Genomic DNA, 23,385 nt, shown 5'->3' with positions numbered 1-23,385 from the left:
TTCACGTGCCTACCTTTAGGTTTCTCTCAGTACAGTCCATTGTACTGGCCTGTGTGATGTGTCGTAGTTTGATGCATCTTATTACTTTGTTTGGTCGTCACCCGAAAATTCAGTCTCAGCCAATGATTGTTCATATCCTCCATTCCTTACCTGACCCCTTACAGACGCAGATGCCGGATCCGAAGACATTCAAGCAGCACTTTGAGAGCAAGCATCCCAAGTCCCCAATGCCACCAGAGCTGGTTGATGTTGAGGCTTAAAACGATCACACACACAACGGACCTACAGTTGGGGTAAGATGCTCACATCATTCAGAGTTGCAGTGTACATGTCAGCAGCAAGCTTTTGCCCTACTGTATGCTTCAGTTATATGTTGTATGGCTCAATATGTGGAAATGTTGTCACTCATCGTCTTTCATGTTGTGATTCACAGATACACGATTTTAACACTGCGACTGGTATAATGGCGTCAAGGGACATAACACTGAGACCCCTGGACATGGGTGGGGGAATGTTTGTGTGACGACGTACAATGGGGGCAGAAGCTCACCAGCCCCCCATCTTATATGTCCAACCACCCCTGAACGTCAGACTGTATTGAAGCAACCATCTTACTTCTATGAGCCCACTCTACGTACATCCCATATTCCTATGCTGCTTCCTTCACTTAATTCCTCTTTCAATAACATCTAGACTAATTTACAAGTCTACAAGTTTCATGACTTTTTTTGCTACTTCTTCTCATCTGTATACTGCTGTCCTACGTTTGCCCCCAACTCTTTTCTATACCTCCTCCCATGCACTCTTGTTCAGATGTTCTTGATCATTTCTGCTTTCTTTGAGGAGGGTGTCATGGATTTGATATAAGATCAAGACCGTACCTGGTTCTGCCTATATAAAGACCCTGGTCGAAACGAGGCCAAATCCTGTAGTAGTTTTGGTCTGTATGCAAAGATCACTTTTGATAATCCATGTTGTAACCATTTTTGTTGTTGTTGCTTTTTACCATTTCCAATAAATGTTGCGATATATATGGAAGCATTCCACTGCCTATTTGATCCATTCTGAAGGAAAGCAGTGAGTAAGTTTTGTTTGTATGTGTGTTGAGGTTATGTATGCCTTGTAATCCTACCAGAAAATCGGGACTTCCGAATGCAAGGTAAACGCAATTCCATCTATACTGATACCAGACAAATGCATTTTCAATATACTGCAGCTGAATAGGGATGACACCGTCTATGGATTTCACATTCCTGGAGGAGCGCACAGCCAGGCCTGGTAGGGCATAGGCCCACCCACTGGGGAGTCAGGCCCAGCCAATCACAGTTTGTTTTTATTTATGAAAGAAAGAAATACTCTTCAGCTGCCCGGGTGGCTGGTCTCAGATGATACCACAGGTGAAGAAGCCAGATGTGGAGGGCAAGCGTGGTTGAGGCCAAATTCTCTAAAATGACGGGGTGACTTATGGTAGAGAAGTGGACATTCCTGCAGTCCGCATACCAATTGCACAATCCCTCAGAACTTCAGACATCTGTGGCATTGTGTTGTGACAAAACTGCACATTTTAGTGCCCTTTTGTCCCCAGCAAAAGGTGCACCTTTGTAATGATCGTGCTTCTTGATATGGGGCACTTGTCGGGTGGATGGATTATCTTGGCAAAGGAGAAATTCTCACTAACAGGGATGTAAACAAATGAGACAAATGAGCTTTTTGTGCGTATGGAACATTTCTGGGATTTTTTATTTCAACTCATGAAACATGGGAACAACATTTTACATTTTTTTTAGTATATAGTCCTCCAGAAAAATGTTGACAAGGACTTACATCACTGTGTATTCGTTCCTCTGTACATACAAAAATGGCCAAACATGTTTTGTTCCATTTTCAATTGCTACTAATTTGTACTGGTTAAAAGTATGATTAAAGAATAAGAAAATAATTGGATAAGTTTTGCGAACCATGTTTAGTCCATCTAAAAGAGACTGGGAAATTCATGGTTCAACAAGAAATTATAGCCATCAAAAGTGTCAAATTTTAACATGATCATTAATAATACAGTACTTTACAGCTTTGATTGATCACAAAATATATGACATGAAAGGGTGATAATTATTTGAGTTTAGTTAATCAAGAGGGAAGTATGGTTATTGTTCATATACCACTCTCGCACTCAAAATAAATATATTAGATACATAGTATATATCAGCATATTGACAGATTATTGCTATCAACTGCTGGTTGCAAGTTATATTACACTGTTTGTATATTTTGGAACAATGGCAATTAAGTTGATTCAAATGATGTAGAATAGATGGGCTACCACTGGTGTCACAGGCATCCACAGGTCTTGACCACCATGTTGCGATGCTTCTTTAGGATCACGTTGTTGTTGTCATCGTAGAAGAGTACAGAGATGGGACTGAGCTTGGTGGGTGCGCAGCACGCTTTGGGAACCTCATCCGGCTTCAGAAGGTGAACCTGCCATTGAAAACGGTAAATCAGACTCATTCATACAGCACTTTCATATAGACAATGATAATATCCTGTTATAAAAGAGATATGGGTTATTTAAGCAATAAGGTCTAGGGAAGAGTGGTATATTGGCCATAAACCACAAACCTCTAAGGTGCCTTATTGCTATTAGACCACCTCATTCAAGGGTTTTTCTGTATTTTGACTATATACATTGTACACAACAAAACTATGAAATAACACATCTAGAATCATGTGGTAACCAAAAAAGTGTTATATCAAAACTTATTTTATATTTGAGATTCTTCAAATAGTTGAGATAATGCCAAGAGTGTGCAAAGCTGTCATCAAGGCAACGGGTGGCTACTTTAAAGAATCTAAAATATATTTTGATTTGTTTACTACCACTTTTTTGGTTACTACATGATTCCATATATGTTATTGCATTGTCTTGATGTCTTCAATGTAGAAAATAGTAAGGAGTTAAACACAAGAAATCACGTTGTGTGTCTCATTCTACCAACCTAGCCAGTGACATTATAAAACACAATATTGGGTATTTGTATTTTATATTATACCAACGGTATAGAAAAGCATCTGGTGGCAAAATAGCCAAAAATATATTGTGTGCGCCAATAAAATTATGATTTAATTCAAGGTTTACAAATATGCCCACTATATAGAACATTCTGTCAGAAAACAATAGTCTAAACCCAATGTCTCTACCATATATGGTTGAAAAGTTACCGACGATTTACTCTTGAGAATTTAACCCCACAACACCAAATATGGAGCACATACAACCAAGTGCGGTGCAGTCTAAACTAGCAATGGTCACAGCAAATTATCGTTATTATTTAATCAACACTGTCAAGTACAAGTATATTAATGTTATAATATTGTAGAGAACAAGCTAATGATGAATTATATGTCAGTTTTAATGACATCAGGCAAAGAAAAGGACATTTGGACATGAATTTTGTAGCTCCCTCTTGAATTGACCATTTCTCTCAACATTCATCAGAGGCTTTTATCCAAAGCGAGTTACAATAAAACCTGCTGTCGTTTATGTATGGGTGGTGACGGGAATCGAACCCACTACCCTGGCGTTGCAAGCGTCATGCTTTATCAACGGAACTACGAAGGAGCACTTCAACGTCAATAGAACGTTGATTGACAAGCAATTTTAACGGATTCTAAAAGGAATCATATAATTCCAAACTAATTTCTATGGCAACACATTTGTCCATTTTGTAAACAATCATTTTCGAACGTGTGTTGCCAAGATACATCTAACCGACGTTCTATGGAACGTTTTCTGTGCGAAAACAACAACTTCTGTTTGCTGCTGACAACAAACTGGATTGATTTTTCAGACCTGAGAACAATCGACTGGAAAATGCCTGGGTGCTTTTCAAGACTGGTGGAGAGAATGCGTGGACGTCTGCGGCCTACTGCGTCGACAGGTTCTTCAAACTCATTTGTGGCTTGTTTTTCTTGTCTTTTTCTGTTTTGCAGGGTTCGTGATCGTCGACAGATGGACAGTGACAGCGACTTCGAAGAGGGTATGTGGAGTTTAAAACTCTTTTTTTTAACTTCATTTAACAATGTCATTATAATTTGCGAAATGTTGTGTATTTTTAACGTTCAGACTTGGCAAAAATGCTTGTGCCAGAGATGTTGTAGCTAGCTAACTTGCTAGCTAACATTCACTTTAGTAACTGTTGCTAAGCGATTGACTTTTGCTACCTAGCTAGCTAGTATTAGCAATCTTGATACGTTTTGTCCTAACAATTCATTATTTTATATTCCAATGTTCCTAATTTTAGAAACAACTGTCCTGGATGAGGTCCAGTTGGATGTGTCATTGGATGTTCCACAGCTGCCAGTCCTTGATGTCCAGAATGCTGCTATCATCCTTGAGGATGTGCCAGATGTGCAGACCATCTTTGAGGTACAATTTTCAGAAAGTTTGGGGTTTTATGTTTGAAAAATATCCCAGATATTCAAGTTGTGTCTCTGACATTAAACACATCTCTTGTCTGCTTTCTGCTTTAGGAGGCCACTGGCAATTGGCAGTTGATTCTGATTAGGTTCAGCCCCCTGTACTGTGGGCCTGTTGTGATCAAGGTAAGAGACCCCCCCCCCCCACACACACACACAGTCACATCACTGTTACAATGTTTACTGTTTCCAACATGAATGTATTGTAATGTGCAGAACAATGCCGGTCCGGTGGTTATAGCTTGGAGAACTTTCCGGTTCATCAGCCCCATCATCACCTACATGCGTGGGGGATCCCAGGTTTATGTCTTTGTAACTTCCCAATCCTACATTGTCAGTCATTTGATCTTGATGGAAATGTGTCACAGCAATTGCTGAAGTGGTTTTGTTGATGTTGTCTTGTTGTTTATCTCAACAGCAGGTGGTGGTGAGGATGCACCACGTGAGTAGGGTGAGAGGCCTGGAGACTCAACTGGTGTGGGCCATCTCCAAGGAGACAGCCAGGCTTAGTCCAGAGGGCATCCCCTACTGTGCCACCAAAGTGCAGTCCATCACTTGGATCCAGGTAAGACGGAAATACTACTGAAATAGTATTAGATGAGGCTTTTCTTCACTTATTCCATTTGGCCTTAACATGTATTCTCTCTCTGTCAGCGTGTGGCTGGCAGGGTGACCCACTATGCGTCTCACCTCCGCCACGAGACGTCTGTGGACGTGACGCTTGGCTGCTACCAGGTAAATAAAAGATTTCCCAAGTATATAGACTAGACATTACTGGGCATTTTTACATTAGATTTGTTGTGTTTTCTAATAGTGTGTGTGCGGTAAACAGGTGTGTTGTGTGTGTTTTGAGCAGCAGACTGATGTCTCAGTGGTGTACACCACTCTCCACATGGGGCTGGACGGGCTTCTCTCCTCTTCAGCGTGGTCGGAGGCTGCCTCCTTCTCTACGCCCACCACTCAGCACTTCACTGACCCAGAGCCTGAGGGCCACAACTGCTATGAGGTCAGACGTTACACACACATACTATTGACTAGGAGCATTAAGATCCTTCCATTGACCGATTGTTATGTCATTGGTCACTGATTTTGAATGCTTGTTTTGTTGTCGTAGGGCTGGGAGGAGGACCTGCTGCCTGAGGAGAGGGAGGTTCCTCTGCTAAAGTGAGTTCCTCTAAATGTCTGTGTAGTCTGGGCTTGTCAGATGCAGAAGGATAGTGGTCATAATGCTGTTATCCCCCATTGACTCTAATGGTTGAAATGCTCCATTCCCTCCCTTCCACAGCCTCTACCTTACCACCAAGAGAGTGGAGGACATCGCCCTGAGGCTCGTCTCCCTGCGCCAGGCCTTCACTGTGAGTGGACCCACTTTTCTTTTTCTCTCTGTGACTTCTTGTTCTGTCTCCTAGAGGAAGATGTCTCACCCTAACTCTTCCCTAGACCCTGCTTGGTTCCACCCTGAGCAGGAACCATCTGTTTGTGGCGGGAAAGGTCCTCCTGGGCGCACTGGTTCAGGCCAACCACATGGTAACTCACTAACTCATTATTTTTCAAGGGAAAGAGAGCGTCCCTGAGGGGAAATGTGTTCTGTTCACTAAAAGATGCTCTTTTCTTTGTCATAGGACGAGGCCAAGTTCATAAGTACCTACAACGACTTTGTGGACTACCTGAGTGACCCCTCCAAGTGGAATGACATTGAGAGGGAGCTGGCTGAGGCAAAGGTGAGTTCATTAACTCTCAAGTCTCACTGAGTTCTTCCATGTGCATGTCTTTTATACATCACAGTAGCTGATCAATATGAAATCATTCCTATTTTCTCCAAACATGTTTTCTTGTCCTAGATCCATCATGTGAACATGATAGATGTCCTCTTTGAGCTGGTGCTGTTTGGGATGATGACAGCTCAGAAGTCCCTGATGGTGGTAAGTAGCATCTCACTGGTACATGTTTTGATATCTGTCTATTAGCAGTTTCGCTTAAATTCCTCTTCTCTTCTATTCTCTCCTCCTTTGTTTCCTTTAGCATCCTGGTGGGTTCGTGGAGCGTCTGTACGCTCTCCTGTACTCCTTCCTGCCCACTGCTGCCAACATGGAGCCAGAGGCTGACAGATACCTGCTGCAGCTCAGTGTAAGAGTCTAGGTTACTTCCTGTTTACTTCCATATTCTTAGTGTACTTCCTATTCACTTCCTTATTCATGGTTTACAGGGTTTCAATGCCATTTTAGGGGGAGTATTTCTGATTGTCTCTCTCCTCTTGATAAGCTAGTAACTCAGAGCCATTTTATATGTGTTGTGTGGTGTTCTCTTCAGGGCGGGCTGATGGCTCTGCTAGATGACATGTTTGGCCAGCAGCTGGCCTGGTACTTTAACCCAGAGTCTCTGGTCACTGAGCTCTCCAGCCTCCTGGAGTACCACTTGGAGAACCTCATGGCCAGCATGTAGTCCTACTGCAGGGACCATACTCCTTTCTCCTTCTCTCTCTCTTTTGAAGGAATTGAAGTGCTTTGTTGAACCCTGATTAGTTTTTAACACACATTAATTGAATGTATTCTCTTGTTTTCTCTCCCCACAGGATTTTTGTGACACTTTGCCACCCAACAGGGATCTAGACACCAATGCACTACATTACTTTGCACTGATTTTTACATTTTTAAATAAAATAAGTTGTAGTTCAAAAACATTTTGGTTTCCGTCTTTTCATTTATTTGATTTTATGACCATTTCCTTTTCCTATAGTTATAATGCTAATATTAGATAATTACATGAACAATGATGCTTTATTATTTGAATATGGAAATAAAAACAATGTTTTGTTGATTTACACATACTACAGGCCCACACTTTATATGGTTTTGTACTGTGGTTTGTGATACTGTACTATTTAAAAACATTACATTACATTACATTACATTTAAGTCATTTAGCAGACGCTCTTATCCAGAGCGACTTACAAATTGGTGCATTCACCTTATGACATCCAGTGGAACAGCCACTTTACAATAGTGCATCTACATATTTTAAGGGGGGTGAGAAGGATTACTTTATCCTATCCTAGGTATTCCTTAAAGAGGTGGGGTTTCAGGTGTCTCCGGAAGGTGGTGATTGACTCCGCTGTCCTGGCGTCGTGAGGGAGTTTGTTCCACCATTGGGGAGCCAGAGCAGCGAACAGTTTTGACTGGGCTGAGCGGGAACTGTACTTCCTCAGTGGTAGGGAGGCGAGCAGGCCAGAGGTGGATGAACGCAGTGCCCTTATTTGGGTGTAGGGCCTGATCAGAGCCTGGAGGTACTGAGGTGCCGTTCCCCTCACAGCTCCGTAGGCAAGCACCATGGTCTTGTAGCGGATGCGAGCTTCAACTGGAAGCCAGTGGAGAGAGCGGAGGAGCGGGGTGACGTGAGAGAACTTGGGAAGGTTGAACACTAGACGGGCTGCGGCGTTCTGGATGAGTTGAAGGGGTTTAATGGCACAGGCAGGGAGCCCAGCCAACAGCGAGTTGCAGTAATCCAGACGGGAGATGACAAGTGCCTGGATTAGGACCTGCGCCGCTTCCTGTGTGAGGCAGGGTCGTACTCTGCGGATGTTGTAGAGCATGAACCTACAGGAACGGGCCACCGCCTTGATGTTAGTTGAGAACGACAGGGTGTTGTCCAGGATCACGCCAAGGTTCTTAGCGCTCTGGGAGGAGGACACAATGGAGTTGTCAACCGTGATGGCGAGATCATGGAACGGGCAGTCCTTCCCCGGGAGGAAGAGCAGCTCCGTCTTGCCGAAGTTCAGCTTGAGATGGTGATCCGTCATCCACACTGATATGTCTGCCAGACATGCAGAGATGCGATTCGCCACCTGGTCATCAGAAGGGGGAAAGGAGAAGATTAATTGTGTGTCGTCTGCATAGCAATGATAGGAGAGACCATGTGAGGTTATGACAGAGCCAAGTGACTTGGTGTATAGCGAGAATAGGAGAGGGCCTAGAACAGAGCCCTGGGGGACACCAGTGGTGAGAGCGCATGGTGAGGAGACAGATTCTCGCCACGCCACCTGGTAGGAGCGACCTGTCAGGTAGGACGCAATCCAAGCGTGGGCCACGCCGGAGATGCCCAACTCGGAGAGGGTGGAGAGGAGGATCTGATGGTTCACAGTATCGAAGGCAGCCGATAGGTCTAGAAGGATGAGAGCAGAGGAGAGAGAGTTAGCTTTAGCGGTGCGGAGCGCCTCCGTGATACAGAGAAGAGCAGTCTCAGTTGAATGACTAGTCTTGAAACCTGACTGATTTGGATCAAGAAGGTCATTCTGAGAGAGATAGCGGGAGAGCTGACCAAGGACGGCACGTTCAAGAGTTTTGGAGAGAAAAGAAAGAAGGGATACGGGTCTGTAGTTGTTGACATCGGAGGGATCGAGTGTAGGTTTTTTCAGAAGGGGTGCAACTCTCGCTCTCTTGAAGACGGAAGGGACGTAGCCAGCGGTCAGGGATAAGTTGATGAGCGAGGTGAGGTAAGGGAGAAGGTCTCCGGAAATGGTCTGGAGAAGAGAGGAGGGGATAGGGTCAAGCGGGCAGGTTGTTGGGCGGCCGGCCGTCACAAGACGCGAGATTTCATCTGGAGAGAGAGGGGAGAAAGAGGTCAGAGCACAGGGTAGGGCACTGTGAGCAGAACCAGCGGTGTCGTTTGACTTAGCAAACGAGGATCGGATGTCGTCGACCTTCTTTTCAAAATGGTTGACGAAGTCATCTGCAGAGAGGGAGGAGGGGGGGGAGGGGAGGAGGATTCAGGAGGGAGGAGAAGGTGGCAAAGAGCTTCCTAGGGTTAGAGGCAGATGCTTGGAATTTAGAGTGGTAGAAAGTGGCTTTAGCAGCAGAGACAGAGGAGGAAAATGTAGAGAGGAGGGAGTGAAAGGATGCCAGGTCCGCAGGGAGGCGAGTTTTCCTCCATTTCCGCTCGGCTGCCCGGAGCCCTGTTCTGTGAGCTCGCAATGAGTCGTCAAGCCACGGAGCGGGAGGGGAGGACCGAGCCGGCCTGGAAGATAGGGGACATAGAGAGTCAAAGGATGCAGAAAGGGAGGAGAGGAGGGTTGAGGAGGCAGAATCAGGAGATAGGTTGGAGAAGGTTTGAGCAGAGGGAAGAGATGATAGGATGGAAGAGGAGAGAGTAGCAGGGGAGAGAGAGCGAAGGTTGGGACGGCGCGATACCATCCGAGTAGGGGCAGTGTGGGAAGTGTTGGATGAGAGCGAGAGGGAAAAGGATACAAGGTAGTGGTCGGAGACTTGGAGGGGAGTTGCAATGAGGTTAGTGGAAAAACAGCATCTAGTAAAGATGAGGTCGAGCGTATTGCCTGCCTTGTGAGTAGGGGGGGAAGGTGAGAGGGTGAGGTCAAAAGAGGAGAGGAGTGGAAAGAAGGAGGCAGAGAGGAATGAGTCAAAGGTAGACGTGGGGAGGTTAAAGTCGCCCAGAACTGTGAGAGGTGAGCCGTCCTCAGGAAAGGAGCTTATCAAGGCATCAAGCTCATTGATGAACTCTCCGAGGGGACCTGGAGGGCGATAAATGATAAGGATGTTAAGCTTGAAAGGGCTGGTAACTGTGACAGCATGAAATTCAAAGGAGGCGATAGACAGATGGGTAAGGGGAGAAAGAGAGAATGACCACTTGGGAGAGATAAGGATCCCGATGCCACCACCCCGCTGACCAGAAAAACATGTAGGACTACATACACTGAGTGCACAAAACATTAGGAACATCTTCCTAATATTGAGTTGCACACCCTTTTTCCCTGAGAACAGCCTCAATTCGTCGGGGCATGGACTCTACAAGCTGCCCTAAGCGTTCCACAAGGATGCTGGCCCATGTCGTGTCAAGTTGTCTGGATGTCCTTTGGGTGGTGGACCATTCTTGACACACATGGGAAACTGTTGAGCATGAAAAAAAACAGCAGTGTTGCAGTTCTTGACACACTTAACCTGGTGCGCCTGGCACCTACTACCATACCCCGTTCAAAGGCAGTTAAATCTTTTGTCTTGCCGATTCACCCTCTGAATGACACACACAATCCATGTCTCAATTCTCTCAAGGTTTTAAAATCTTTCTTGAAGCGGATTCAACAAGTGACATCAATAAGGGATCATAGCTTTCACTTGGTCAGTCTACGTCATGGAAAGAGCAGGTGTCCTCAATGTTTTGTATTATCAGTGTAGTAACCTGGTACAGTATAAATTATACCACTAGAGGGGACAATTGCTTCCGTTGAATGTTATTTCTCACTATCCCTACTCTACATTAACAGTCTGCCATTGTCGACTCCGGTATCTTGGGTATCTTAGTCTTTTTTATATTTGCCATTAATGTCTGAACCATTTACCATCTTTCCCACTGAGCCGATACTCAGTTCAAACGGAGAGAAATACCATTGAAATCGAATGGCAAGATTAGATGAATGACGAGAATAGACTGTCAGCCCCTCTCCTTGTTCGGGCGGCGTTCGACGTCACCGTCTTTCTAGCCATCACTGTTCCATTTTTCGTATATCCACGTGTCTCGTCTTGTTTCCATACAGACCTGGTTTTCATTTCCCCAATAAGCGACTTGTATTTAACCCTCTGATTTCCATCATGTGTTGTGTGTAATTCATGTTAGTTCGTGTTAGTTTACGCGCTCTACTTTTATGTTCCGTTTTTTGAGCGTGTTTGTCTCATGTAGTGCTCTCGTTTTTTGGAACTATAATAAAGTGCGCCTGTTCATTATAATCTGCTCTCCTGCACTTGACTTCGCCTCCAATACACCTTCCTGACACTTTCTATGAGAAATACATGATAAAGAATGCAAAGAACATACTCTACCATGCACATCCTACACATGCCTTGCTTCCCTAAAAATACTGTGTGTTACAGCAAATAAGGTGGTACAATGTTAGCTTATTTTTATGGGGTTGGGTTTCAGGGCGCGTGGGGGGCAACAGGGGGGCCTGGCTGGCCCTGAATAAGTTGGTTAGATGAGTACTTGAAGGCTTATATCTACAATTTGGAAAGTTGGATGTTGATTTCGGGAGGCTTCCATCATGGAAAAGGGACCAGACCACTTTTTTTTGTTAGTTAACCTAAATAATTCACGACCCTCTATAGAATAACAACAGTGACAACAGCTGACTGCTATTTAAGTAATAGATTGACTGTCAAATCCATGTATTGGTGTGCGGCCATTGACTTTTATTGGAGAGACCGCCCCAAATTTTCTGTGCCATTTCCTGGGCATTTCATTAACTCCGCATTCTAAGTTCTGCGCATCCAAGCACTTGGAAAAATCCATGGTACAAAACCTAAGATATTAATCTGTTTAAAACAATCAATCTGATGTCATCGTTAAGTCTATAAACCTTTAGACTAACATCACCAATCTGAGGTTAACATTTTGTGTAATTCCAAGTTTTATAGGGTGAAAATGCAAGCTTGTGTAAGGTAGTAACACAAACTGTCCGCATTAGGGAAATATGCCCAATTTACAATTTACGATGGCAAAAAAATTCAACATGGCAATTTAAGATGATTGTATTTGTTGCCTACATACAAAGTATTACCAAAAGTACATATATTTCAAGGGACATAACACTGAGACCCCTGAACATGGGTGGAGGAATATTTGTGTGACAACCTAAAACAGGGCCAGAAGCTCACCAGCAGTCTCTCCAACCACCCCTGAACGTCAGTCATTTAACCATTTAGAGAGTTGAACAAATGCTTGGCACTCTAGACTAGAGCCTCCATAGTCTGCAGCAGCCTGAATGTTTCACGTGCCTACCTTTAGGTTTCTCTCAGTACAGTCCATTGTACTGGCCTGTGTGATGTGTCGTAGTTTGATGCATCTTATTACTTTGTTTGGTCGTCACCCGAAAATTCAGTCTCAGCCAATGATTGTTCATATCCTCCATTCCTTACCTGACCCCTTACAGACGCAGATGCCGGATCCGAAGACATTCAAGCAGCACTTTGAGAGCAAGCATCCCAAGTCCCCAATGCCACCAGAGCTGGTTGATGTTGAGGCTTAAAACGATCACACACACAACGGACCTACAGTTGGGGTAAGATGCTCACATCATTCAGAGTTGCAGTGTACATGTCAGCAGCAAGCTTTTGCCCTACTGTATGCTTCAGTTATATGTTGTATGGCTCAATATGTGGAAATGTTGTCACTCATCGTCTTTCATGTTGTGATTCACAGATACACGATTTTAACACTGCGACTGGTATAATGGCGTCAAGGGACATAACACTGAGACCCCTGGACATGGGTGGGGGAATGTTTGTGTGACGACGTACAATGGGGGCAGAAGCTCACCAGCCCCCCCATCTTATATGTCCAACCACCCCTGAACGTCAGACTGTATTGAAGCAACCATCTTACTTCTATGAGCCCACTCTACGTACATCCCATATTCCTATGCTGCTTCCTTCACTTAATTCCTCTTTCAATAACATCTAGACTAATTTACAAGTCTACAAGTTTCATGACTTTTTTTGCTACTTCTTCTCATCTGTATACTGCTGTCCTACGTTTGCCCCCAACTCTTTTCTATACCTCCTCCCATGCACTCTTGTTCAGATGTTCTTGATCATTTCTGCTTTCTTTGAGGAGGGTGTCATGGATTTGATATAAGATCAAGACCGTACCTGGTTCTGCCTATATAAAGACCCTGGTCGAAACGAGGCCAAATCCTGTAGTAGTTTTGGTCTGTATGCAAAGATCACTTTTGATAATCCATGTTGTAACCATTTTTGTTGTTGTTGCTTTTTACCATTTCCAATAAATGTTGCGATATATATGGAAGCATTCCACTGCCTATTTGATCCATTCTGAAGGAAAGCAGTGAGTAAGTTTTGTTTGTATGTGTGTTGAGGTTATGTATGCCTTGTAATCCTACCAGAAAATCGGGACTTCCGAATGCAAGGTAAACGCAATTCCATCTATACTGATACCAGACAAATGCATTTTCAATATACTGCAGCTGAATAGGGATGACACCGTCTATGGATTTCACATTACTGGAGGAGCGCACAGCCAGGCCTGGTAGGGCATAGGCCCACCCACTGGGGAGTCAGGCCCAGCCAATCACAGTTTGTTTTTATTTATGAAAGAAAGAAATACTCTTCAGCTGCCCGGGTGGCTGGTCTCAGATGATACCACAGGTGAAGAAGCCAGATGTGGAGGGCAAGCGTGGTTGAGGCCAAATTCTCTAAAATGACGGGGGTGACTTATGGTAGAGAAGTGGACATTCCTGCAGTCCGCATACCAATTGCACAATCCCTCAGAACTTCAGACATCTGTGGCATTGTGTTGTGACAAAACTGCACATTTTAGTGCCCTTTTGTCCCCAGCAAAAGGTGCACCTTTGTAATGATCGTGCTTCTTGATATGGGGCACTTGTCGGGTGGATGGATTATCTTGGCAAAGGAGAAATTCTCACTAACAGGGATGTAAACAAATGAGACAAATGAGCTTTTTGTGCGTATGGAACATTTCTGGGATTTTTTATTTCAACTCATGAAACATGGGAACAACATTTTACATTTTTTTTTAGTATATAGTCCTCCAGAAAAATGTTGACAAGGACTTACATCACTGTGTATTCGTTCCTCTGTACATACAAAAATGGCCAAACATGTTTTGTTCCATTTTCAATTGCTACTAATTTGTACTGGTTAAAAGTATGATTAAAGAATAAGAAAATAATTGGATAAGTTTTGCGAACCATGTTTAGTACATCTAAAAGAGACTGGGAAATTATAGCCATCAAAAGTGTCAAATTTTAACATGATCATTTATAATACAGTACTTTACAGCTTTGATTGATCACAGAATATATGACATGAAAGGGTGATAATTATTTGAGTTTAGTTAATCAAGAGGGAAGTATGGTTATTGTTCATATACCACTCTCGCACTCAAAATAAATATATTAGATACATAGTATATATCAGCATATTGACAGATTATTGCTATCAACTGCTGGTTGCAAGTTATATTACCCTGTTTGTATATTTTGGAACAATGGCAATTAAGTTGATTCAAATGATGTAGAATAGATGGGCTACCACTGGTGTCACAGGCATCCACAGGTCTTGACCACCATGTTGCGATGCTTCTTTAGGATCACGTTGTTGTTGTCATCGTAGAAGAGTACAGAGATGGGACTGAGCTTGGTGGGTGCGCAGCACGCTTTGGGAACCTCATCCGGCTTCAGAAGGTGAACCTGCCATTGAAAACGGTAAATCAGACTCATTCATACATGCACTTTCATATAGACAATGATAATATCCTGTTATAAAAGAGATATGGGTTATTGAAGAAATAAGGTCAAGGGAAGAGTGGTATATTGGCCATAAACCACAAACCTCTAAGGTGCCTTATTGCTATTAGAACACCTCATTCAAGGGTTTTTCTGTATTTTGACTATATACATTGTACACAACAAAACTATGAAATAACACATCTAGAATCATGTGGTAACCAAAAAAGTGTTATATCAAAACTTATTTTATATTTGAGATTCTTCAAATAGTTGAGATAATGCCAAGAGTGTGCAAAGCTGTCATCAAGGCAACGGGTGGCTACTTTAAAGAATCTAAAATATATTTTGATTTGTTTACTACCACTTTTTTGGTCACTACATGATTCCATATGTGTTATTTCATTGTCTTGATGTCTTCAATGTAGAAAATAGTACAAATAAAGAAAACCCCTCGAATGAGTAGGTGTTCTAAAACTTTTGATCAGTAGTGTAGATCCTTCAGTGCTTTCTTCCGTGGGCTGCGGCCCCCTTGTCTGAATTTGTTCAATAAACACAAGAAATCACGTTGTTTGTCTCATTCTACCAACCTGGCTAGTGACATTATAAAACACAATATTGGGTATTTGTATTTTATATTATACCAACGATATAGAAAAGCATCTGGTGGCAAAATAGCCAAAAATATAGTGTGTGCGCCAATAAAATTATGATTTAATTCAAGATTTACAAATATGCCCACTATATAGAACATTCTGTCAGAAAACAATAGTCTAAACCCAATGTCTCTACCATATATTGTTGAAAAGTTACCGACGATTTACTCTTGAGAATTTAACCCACAACACTAAATATGGAACACATACAACCAAGTGCGGTGCAGTCTAAACTAGCAATGGTCACAGCAAATTATCGTTATTATTTCATCAACACTGTCAAGTACAAGTATATTAATGTTATAATATTGTAGAGAACAAGCTAATGATGAATTCTATGTCATTTTTAATGACATCAGGCAAAGAAAAGGACGTTTGGACATGAATTTTGTAGCTCCCTCTTGAATTGACAATTTCTCTCAACATTCATCAGAGGCTTTTATCCAAAGCGAGTTACAATAAAACCTGCTGTCGTTTATGTATGGGTGGTGACGGGAATCGAACCCACTACCCTGGCGTTGCAAGCGTCATGCTCTATCAACGGAACTACGAAGGAGCACTTCAACGTCAATAGAACGTTGGTTGACAAGCAATTTTAACGGATTCTAAAAGGAATAATATAATTCCAAACTCATTTCTATGGCAACACATTGTCCATTTTGGTAAACAATCATTTTCGAACGTGTGTTGCCAAGATACATCTAACCGACGTTCTATGGAACGTTTTCTGTGCGAAAACAACAACTTCTGTTTGCTGCTGACAACAAACTGGATTGATTTTTCAGACCTGAGAACAATCGACTGGAAAATGCCTGGGTGCTTTTCAAGACTGGTGGAGAGAATGCGTGGACGTCTGCGGCCTACTGCGTCGACAGGTTCTTCAAACTCATTTGTGGCTTGTTTTTCTTGTCTTTTTCTGTTTTGCAGGGTTCGTGATCGTCGACAGATGGACAGTGACAGCGACTTCGAAGAGGGTATGTGGAGTTTAAAACTCTTTTTTTAACTTCATTTAACAATGTCATTATAATTTGCGAAATGTTGTGTATTTTTATCGTTCAGACTTGGCAAAAATGCTTGTGCCAGAGATGTTGTAGCTAGCTAGCTTGCTAGCTAACATTCACTTTAGTAACTGTTGCTAAGCGATTGACTTTTGCTACCTAGCTAGCTAGTATTAGCAATCTTGATACGTTTTGTCCTAACAATTAATTATTTTATATTCCAATGTTCCTAATTTTAGAAACAACTGTCCTGGATGAGGTCCAGTTGGATGTGTCATTGGATGTTCCACAGCTGCCAGTCCTTGATGTCCAGAATGCTGCTATCATCCTTGAGGATGTGCCAGATGTGCAGACCATCTTTGAGGTACAATTTTCAGAAAGTTTGGGGTTTTATGTTTGAAAAATATCCCAGATATTCAAGTTGTGTCTCTGACATTAAACACATCTCTTGTCTGCTTTCTGCTTTAGGAGGCCACTGGCAATTGGCAGTTGATTCTGATTAGGTTCAGCCCCCTGTACTGTGGGCCTGTTGTGATCAAGGTAAGAGACCCCCCCACACACACACACAGTCACATCACTGTTACAATGTTTACTGTTTCCAACATGAATGTATTGTAATGTGCAGAACAATGCCGGTCCGGTGGTTATAGCTTGGAGAACTTTCCGGTTCATCAGCCCCATCATCACCTACATGCGTGGGGGATCCCAGGTTTATGTCTTTGTAACTTCCCAATCCTACATTGTCAGTCATTTGATCTTGATGGAAATGTGTCACAGCAATTGCTGAAGTGGTTTTGTTGATGTTGTCTTGTTGTTTATCTCAACAGCAGGTGGTGGTGAGGATGCACCACGTGAGTAGGGTGAGAGGCCTGGAGACTCAACTGGTGTGGGCCATCTCCAAGGAGACAGCCAGGCTTAGTCCAGAGGGCATCCCCTACTGTGCCACCAAAGTGCAGTCCATCACTTGGATCCAGGTAAGACGGAAATACTACTGAAATAGTATTAGATGAGGCTTTTCTTCACTTATTCCATTTGGCCTTAACATGTATTCTCTCTCTGTCAGCGTGTGGCTGGCAGGGTGACCCACTATGCGTCTCACCTCCGCCACGAGACGTCTGTGGACGTGACGCTTGGCTGCTACCAGGTAAATAAAAGATTTCCCAAGTATATAGACTAGACATTACTGGGCATTTTTACATTAGATTTGTTGTGTTTTCTAATAGTGTGTGTGCGGTAAACAGGTGTGTTGTGTGTGTTTTGAGCAGCAGACTGATGTCTCAGTGGTGTACACCACTCTCCACATGGGGCTGGACGGGCTTCTCTCCTCTTCAGCGTGGTCGGAGGCTGCCTCCTTCTCTACGCCCACCACTCAGCACTTCACTGACCCAGAGCCTGAGGGCCACAACTGCTATGAGGTCAGACGTTACACACACATACTATTGACTAGGAGCATTAAGATCCTTCCATTGACCGATTGTTATGTCATTGGTCACTGATTTTGAATGCTTGTTTTGTTGTCGTAGGGCTGGGAGGAGGACCTGCTGCCTGAGGAGAGGGAGGTTCCTCTGCTAAAGTGAGTTCCTCTAAATGTCTGTGTAGTCTGGGCTTGTCAGATGCAGAAGGATAGTGGTCATAATGCTGTTATCCCCCATTGACTCTAATGGTTGAAATGCTCCATTCCCTCCCTTCCACAGCCTCTACCTTACCACCAAGAGAGTGGAGGACATCGCCCTGAGGCTCGTCTCCCTGCGCCAGGCCTTCACTGTGAGTGGACCCACTTTTCTTTTTCTCTCTGTGACTTCTTGTTCTGTCTCCTAGAGGAAGATGTCTCACCCTAACTCTTCCCTAGACCCTGCTTGGTTCCACCCTGAGCAGGAACCATCTGTTTGTGGCGGGAAAGGTCCTCCTGGGCGCACTGGTTCAGGCCAACCACATGGTAACTCACTAACTCATTATTTTTCAAGGGAAAGAGAGCGTCCCTGAGGGGAAATGTGTTCTGTTCACTAAAAGATGCTCTTTTCTTTGTCATAGGACGAGGCCAAGTTCATAAGTACCTACAACGACTTTGTGGACTACCTGAGTGACCCCTCCAAGTGGAATGACATTGAGAGGGAGCTGGCTGAGGCAAAGGTGAGTTCATTAACTCTCAAGTCTCACTGAGTTCTTCCATGTGCATGTCTTTTATACATCACAGTAGCTGATCAATATGAAATCATTCCTATTTTCTCCAAACATGTTTTCTTGTCCTAGATCCATCATGTGAACATGATAGATGTCCTCTTTGAGCTGGTGCTGTTTGGGATGATGACAGCTCAGAAGTCCCTGATGGTGGTAAGTAGCATCTCACTGGTACATGTTTTGATATCTGTCTATTAGCAGTTTCGCTTAAATTCCTCTTCTCTTCTATTCTCTCCTCCTTTGTTTCCTTTAGCATCCTGGTGGGTTCGTGGAGCGTCTGTACGCTCTCCTGTACTCCTTCCTGCCCACTGCTGCCAACATGGAGCCAGAGGCTGACAGATACCTGCTGCAGCTCAGTGTAAGAGTCTAGGTTACTTCCTGTTTACTTCCATATTCTTAGTGTACTTCCTATTCACTTCCTTATTCATGGTTTACAGGGTTTCAATGCCATTTTAGGGGGAGTATTTCTGATTGTCTCTCTCCTCTTGATAAGCTAGTAACTCAGAGCCATTTTATATGTGTTGTGTGGTGTTCTCTTCAGGGCGGGCTGATGGCTCTGCTAGATGACATGTTTGGCCAGCAGCTGGCCTGGTACTTTAACCCAGAGTCTCTGGTCACTGAGCTCTCCAGCCTCCTGGAGTACCACTTGGAGAACCTCATGGCCAGCATGTAGTCCTACTGCAGGGACCATACTCCTTTCTCCTTCTCTCTCTCTTTTGAAGGAATTGAAGTGCTTTGTTGAACCCTGATTAGTTTTTAACACACATTAATTGAATGTATTCTCTTGTTTTCTCTCCCCACAGGATTTTTGTGACACTTTGCCACCCAACAGGGATCTAGACACCAATGCACTACATTACTTTGCACTGATTTTTACATTTTTAAATAAAATAAGTTGTAGTTCAAAAACATTTTGGTTTCCGTCTTTTCATTTATTTGATTTTATGACCATTTCCTTTTCCTATAGTTATAATGCTAATATTAGATAATTACATGAACAATGATGCTTTATTATTTGAATATGGAAATAAAAACAATGTTTTGTTGATTTACAGATACTACAGGCCCACACTTTATATGGTTTTGTACTGTGGTTTGTGATACTGTACTATTTAAAAACATGTAGGACTACATACACTGAGTGCACAAAACATTAGGAACATCTTCCTAATATTGAGTTGCACACCCTTTTTCCCTGAGAACAGCCTCAATTCGTCGGGGCATGGACTCTACAAGCTGCCCTAAGCGTTCCACAAGGATGCTGGCCCATGTCGTGTCAAGTTGTCTGGATGTCCTTTGGGTGGTGGACCATTCTTGACACACATGGGAAACTGTTGAGCATGAAAAAAACAGCAGTGTTGCAGTTCTTGACACACTTAACCTGGTGCGCCTGGCACCTACTACCATACCCCGTTCAAAGGCAGTTAAATCTTTTGTCTTGCCGATTCACCCTCTGAATGACACACACAATCCATGTCTCAATTCTCTCAAGGTTTTAAAATCTTTCTTGAAGCGGATTCAACAAGTGACATCAATAAGGGATCATAGCTTTCACTTGGTCAGTCTACGTCATGGAAAGAGCAGGTGTCCTCAATGTTTTGTATTATCAGTGTAGTAACCTGGTACAGTATAAATTATACCACTAGAGGGGACAATTGCTTCCGTTGAATGTTATTTCTCACTATCCCTACTCTACATTAACAGTCTGCCATTGTCGACTCCGGTAACTTGGGTATCTTAGTCTTTTTTATATTTGCCATTAATGTCTGAACCATTTACCATCTTTCCCACTGAGCCGATACTCAGTTCAAACGGAGAGAAATACCATTGAAATCGAATGGCAAGATTAGATGAATGACGAGAATAGACTGTCAGCCCCTCTCCTTGTTCGGGCGGCGTTCGACGTCACCGTCTTTCTAGCCATCACTGTTCCATTTTTCGTATATCCACGTGTCTCGTCTTGTTTCCATACAGACCTGGTTTTCATTTCCCCAATAAGCGACTTGTATTTAACCCTCTGATTTCCATCATGTGTTGTGTGTAATTCATGTTAGTTCGTGTTAGTTTACGCGCTCTACTTTTATGTTCCGTTTTTTGAGCGTGTTTGTCTCATGTAGTGCTCTCGTTTTTTTGGAACTATAATAAAGTGCGCCTGTTCATTATAATCTGCTCTCCTGCACTTGACTTCGCCTCCAATACACCTTCCTGACACTTTCTATGAGAAATACATGATAAAGAATGCAAAGAACATACTCTACCATGCACATCCTACACATGCCTTGCTTCCCTAAAAATACTGTGTGTTACAGCAAATAAGGTGGTACAATGTTAGCTTATTTTTATGGGGTTGGGTTTCAGGGCGCGTGGGGGGCAACAGGGGGGCCTGGCTGGCCCTGAATAAGTTGGTTAGATGAGTACTTGAAGGCTTATATCTACAATTTGGAAAGTTGGATGTTGATTTCGGGAGGCTTCCATCATGGAAAAGGGACCAGACCACTTTTTTTGTTAGTTAACCTAAATAATTCACGACCCTCTATAGAATAACAACAGTGACAACAGCTGACTGCTATTTAAGTAATAGATTGACTGTCAAATCCATGTATTGGTGTGCGGCCATTGACTTTTATTGGAGAGACCGCCCCAAATTTTCTGTGCCATTTCCTGGGCATTTCATTAACTCCGCATTCTAAGTTCTGCGCATCCAAGCACTTGGAAAAATCCATGGTACAAAACCTAAGATATTAATCTGTTTAAAACAATCAATCTGATGTCATCGTTAAGTCTATAAACCTTTAGACTAACATCACCAATCTGAGGTTAACATTTTGTGTAATTCCAAGTTTTATAGGGTGAAAATGCAAGCTTGTGTAAGGTAGTAACACAAACTGTTATGCAGGTGAATGAGGACCCAAAAGCGACTTGGCGAAAACAGAGTCTTTAATCCAGAAAGAAACTTTACAAAACAAAAAGCATAATACTACTCGTAAAGACGAGAACAGACAGGAGACTTGATCGAGAACTGCAGGTTGCCTCGGGAAGGCACTTGAACCTAGCAGACTCAGACACCTGCTCACCACGCAGCATCTGAGGGAAACACGACACGACAGGGCAAAACATAGACACAGCACGGTGAATTATAGATGAGGATCCGACGGGGCAGGAACGGAAAACAAGGAGAGAAATAGGGACTCTAATCAGGGAAAAGGATCGGGAACAGGTGTGGGGAGACTAAATGATTGATTAGGGGAATAGGAACAGCTGGGAGCAGGAACGGAACGATAGAGAGAAGAGAGAGCGAGAGAGTGAGAGAGGGAGGGGGAGAGAGAGGGATAGAAAGAGGGAAAGAACCTAATAAGACCAGCAGAGGGAAACGAATAGAAGGGGAAGCACGGGGACAAGACATGATAATTAATGACAAAACATGACACAAACTGTCCGCATTAGGGAAATATGCCCAATTTACAATTTACGATGGCAAAAAAATTCAACATGGCAATTTAAGATGATTGTATTTGTTGCCTACATACAAAGTATTACCAAAAGTACATATATTTCAAGGGACATAACACTGAGACCCCTGAACATGGGTGGAGGAATATTTGTGTGACAACCTAAAACAGGGCCAGAAGCTCACCAGCAGTCTCTCCAACCACCCCTGAACGTCAGTCATTTAACCATTTAGAGAGTTGAACAAATGCTTGGCACTCTAGACTAGAGCCTCCATAGTCTGCAGCAGCCTGAATGTTTCACGTGCCTACCTTTAGGTTTCTCTCAGTACAGTCCATTGTACTGGCCTGTGTGATGTGTCGTAGTTTGATGCATTTTATTACTTTGTTTGGTCGTCACCCGAAAATTCAGTCTCAGCCAATGATTGTTCATATCCTCCATTCCTTACCTGACCCCTTACAGACGCAGATGCCGGATCCGAAGACATTCAAGCAGCACTTTGAGAGCAAGCATCCCAAGTCCCCAATGCCACCAGAGCTGGTTGATGTTGAGGCTTAAAACGATCACACACACAACGGACCTACAGTTGGGGTAAGATGCTCACATCATTCAGAGTTGCAGTGTACATGTCAGCAGCAAGCTTTTGCCCTACTGTATGCTTCAGTTATATGTTGTATGGCTCAATATGTGGAAATGTTGTCACTCATCGTCTTTCATGTTGTGATTCACAGATACACGATTTTAACACTGCGACTGGTATAATGGCGTCAAGGGACATAACACTGAGACCCCTGGACATGGGTGGGGGAATGTTTGTGTGACGACGTACAATGGGGGCAGAAGCTCACCAGCCCCCCATCTTATATGTCCAACCACCCCTGAACGTCAGACTGTATTGAAGCAACCATCTTACTTCTATGAGCCCACTCTACGTACATCCCATATTCCTATGCTGCTTCCTTCACTTAATTCCTCTTTCAATAACATCTAGACTAATTTACAAGTCTACAAGTTTCATGACTTTTTTGCTACTTCTTCTCATCTGTATACTGCTGTCCTACGTTTGCCCCCAACTCTTTTCTATACCTCCTCCCATGCACTCTTGTTCAGATGTTCTTGATCATTTCTGCTTTCTTTGAGGAGGGTGTCATGGATTTGATATAAGATCAAGACCGTACCTGGTTCTGCCTATATAAAGACCCTGGTCGAAACGAGGCCAAATCCTGTAGTAGTTTTGGTCTGTATGCAAAGATCACTTTTGATAATCCATGTTGTAACCATTTTTGTTGTTGTTGCTTTTTACCATTTCCAATAAATGTTGCGATATATATGGAAGCATTCCACTGCCTATTTGATCCATTCTGAA

General features: G+C 43.2%; 2 protein-coding genes and 3 long non-coding RNA genes across 5 annotated transcripts; all 5 read left to right on the top strand.

Annotated features, from left to right (window-relative positions):
* The first annotated feature begins 133 nt into the window (after positions 1-133).
* LOC124013360 lies at positions 134-1,041 on the top strand. The gene is made up of 2 exons (XR_006834852.1): positions 134-293; positions 434-1,041. It is a non-coding gene; the product is annotated as an uncharacterized LOC124013360 (long non-coding RNA).
* A 2,217-nt stretch (positions 1,042-3,258) lies between these two features.
* LOC124012199 lies at positions 3,259-10,287 on the top strand. The gene is made up of 15 exons (XM_046325676.1): positions 3,259-4,037; positions 4,302-4,426; positions 4,531-4,602; positions 4,693-4,776; positions 4,895-5,041; positions 5,131-5,211; positions 5,333-5,482; positions 5,591-5,640; positions 5,762-5,831; positions 5,917-6,003; positions 6,099-6,197; positions 6,318-6,398; positions 6,499-6,603; positions 7,049-7,161; positions 10,248-10,287. The coding sequence occupies exons 1-15, from the start codon at positions 3,779-3,781 to the stop codon at positions 10,285-10,287; spliced, it is 1,563 nt and encodes a 520-aa protein (XP_046181632.1). The 5' UTR covers positions 3,259-3,778.
* A 2,085-nt stretch (positions 10,288-12,372) lies between these two features.
* On the top strand, positions 12,373-13,284 carry LOC124012929. Its single transcript, XR_006834795.1, has 2 exons — positions 12,373-12,535; positions 12,676-13,284. It is a non-coding gene; the product is annotated as an uncharacterized LOC124012929 (long non-coding RNA).
* Positions 13,285-16,066: 2,782 nt separating this feature from the next.
* Positions 16,067-19,817, top strand: LOC124012198. Its single transcript, XM_046325675.1, has 15 exons — positions 16,067-16,370; positions 16,634-16,758; positions 16,863-16,934; positions 17,020-17,103; positions 17,222-17,368; positions 17,458-17,538; positions 17,660-17,809; positions 17,918-17,967; positions 18,089-18,158; positions 18,244-18,330; positions 18,426-18,524; positions 18,645-18,725; positions 18,826-18,930; positions 19,376-19,488; positions 19,778-19,817. The coding sequence occupies exons 1-15, from the start codon at positions 16,112-16,114 to the stop codon at positions 19,815-19,817; spliced, it is 1,563 nt and encodes a 520-aa protein (XP_046181631.1). The 5' UTR covers positions 16,067-16,111.
* A 2,633-nt stretch (positions 19,818-22,450) lies between these two features.
* Positions 22,451-23,357, top strand: LOC124013311. The gene is made up of 2 exons (XR_006834847.1): positions 22,451-22,610; positions 22,751-23,357. It is a non-coding gene; the product is annotated as an uncharacterized LOC124013311 (long non-coding RNA).
* Positions 23,358-23,385: the final 28 nt, after the last annotated feature.

Source organism: Oncorhynchus gorbuscha, linkage group LG24 (genome assembly GCF_021184085.1).
Source record: "Oncorhynchus gorbuscha isolate QuinsamMale2020 ecotype Even-year linkage group LG24, OgorEven_v1.0, whole genome shotgun sequence".
NCBI lineage: Eukaryota > Metazoa > Chordata > Actinopteri > Salmoniformes > Salmonidae > Oncorhynchus > Oncorhynchus gorbuscha.
This window is presented reverse-complemented; position numbering and strand designations above follow the sequence as displayed.

Excerpts from the sequence above, each read along its gene's own strand:
- LOC124012199 (XM_046325676.1), top strand. The coding sequence starts at position 3,779 with ATGGAACGTTTTCTGTGCGAAAACAACAACTTCTGTTTGCTGCTGACA. Across the intron at positions 4,777-4,894 it reads ACATGCGTGGGGGATCCCAG|CAGGTGGTGGTGAGGATGCA; the intron begins GTTTATGTCTTT and ends TTATCTCAACAG. Across the intron at positions 6,604-7,048 it reads GATACCTGCTGCAGCTCAGT|GATTTTTGTGACACTTTGCC; the intron begins GTAAGAGTCTAG and ends CTCTCCCCACAG.
- LOC124012198 (XM_046325675.1), top strand. The coding sequence starts at position 16,112 with ATGGAACGTTTTCTGTGCGAAAACAACAACTTCTGTTTGCTGCTGACA. Across the intron at positions 17,810-17,917 it reads AGGGCCACAACTGCTATGAG|GGCTGGGAGGAGGACCTGCT; the intron begins GTCAGACGTTAC and ends TTGTTGTCGTAG. Across the intron at positions 18,525-18,644 it reads GGGAGCTGGCTGAGGCAAAG|ATCCATCATGTGAACATGAT; the intron begins GTGAGTTCATTA and ends TTCTTGTCCTAG.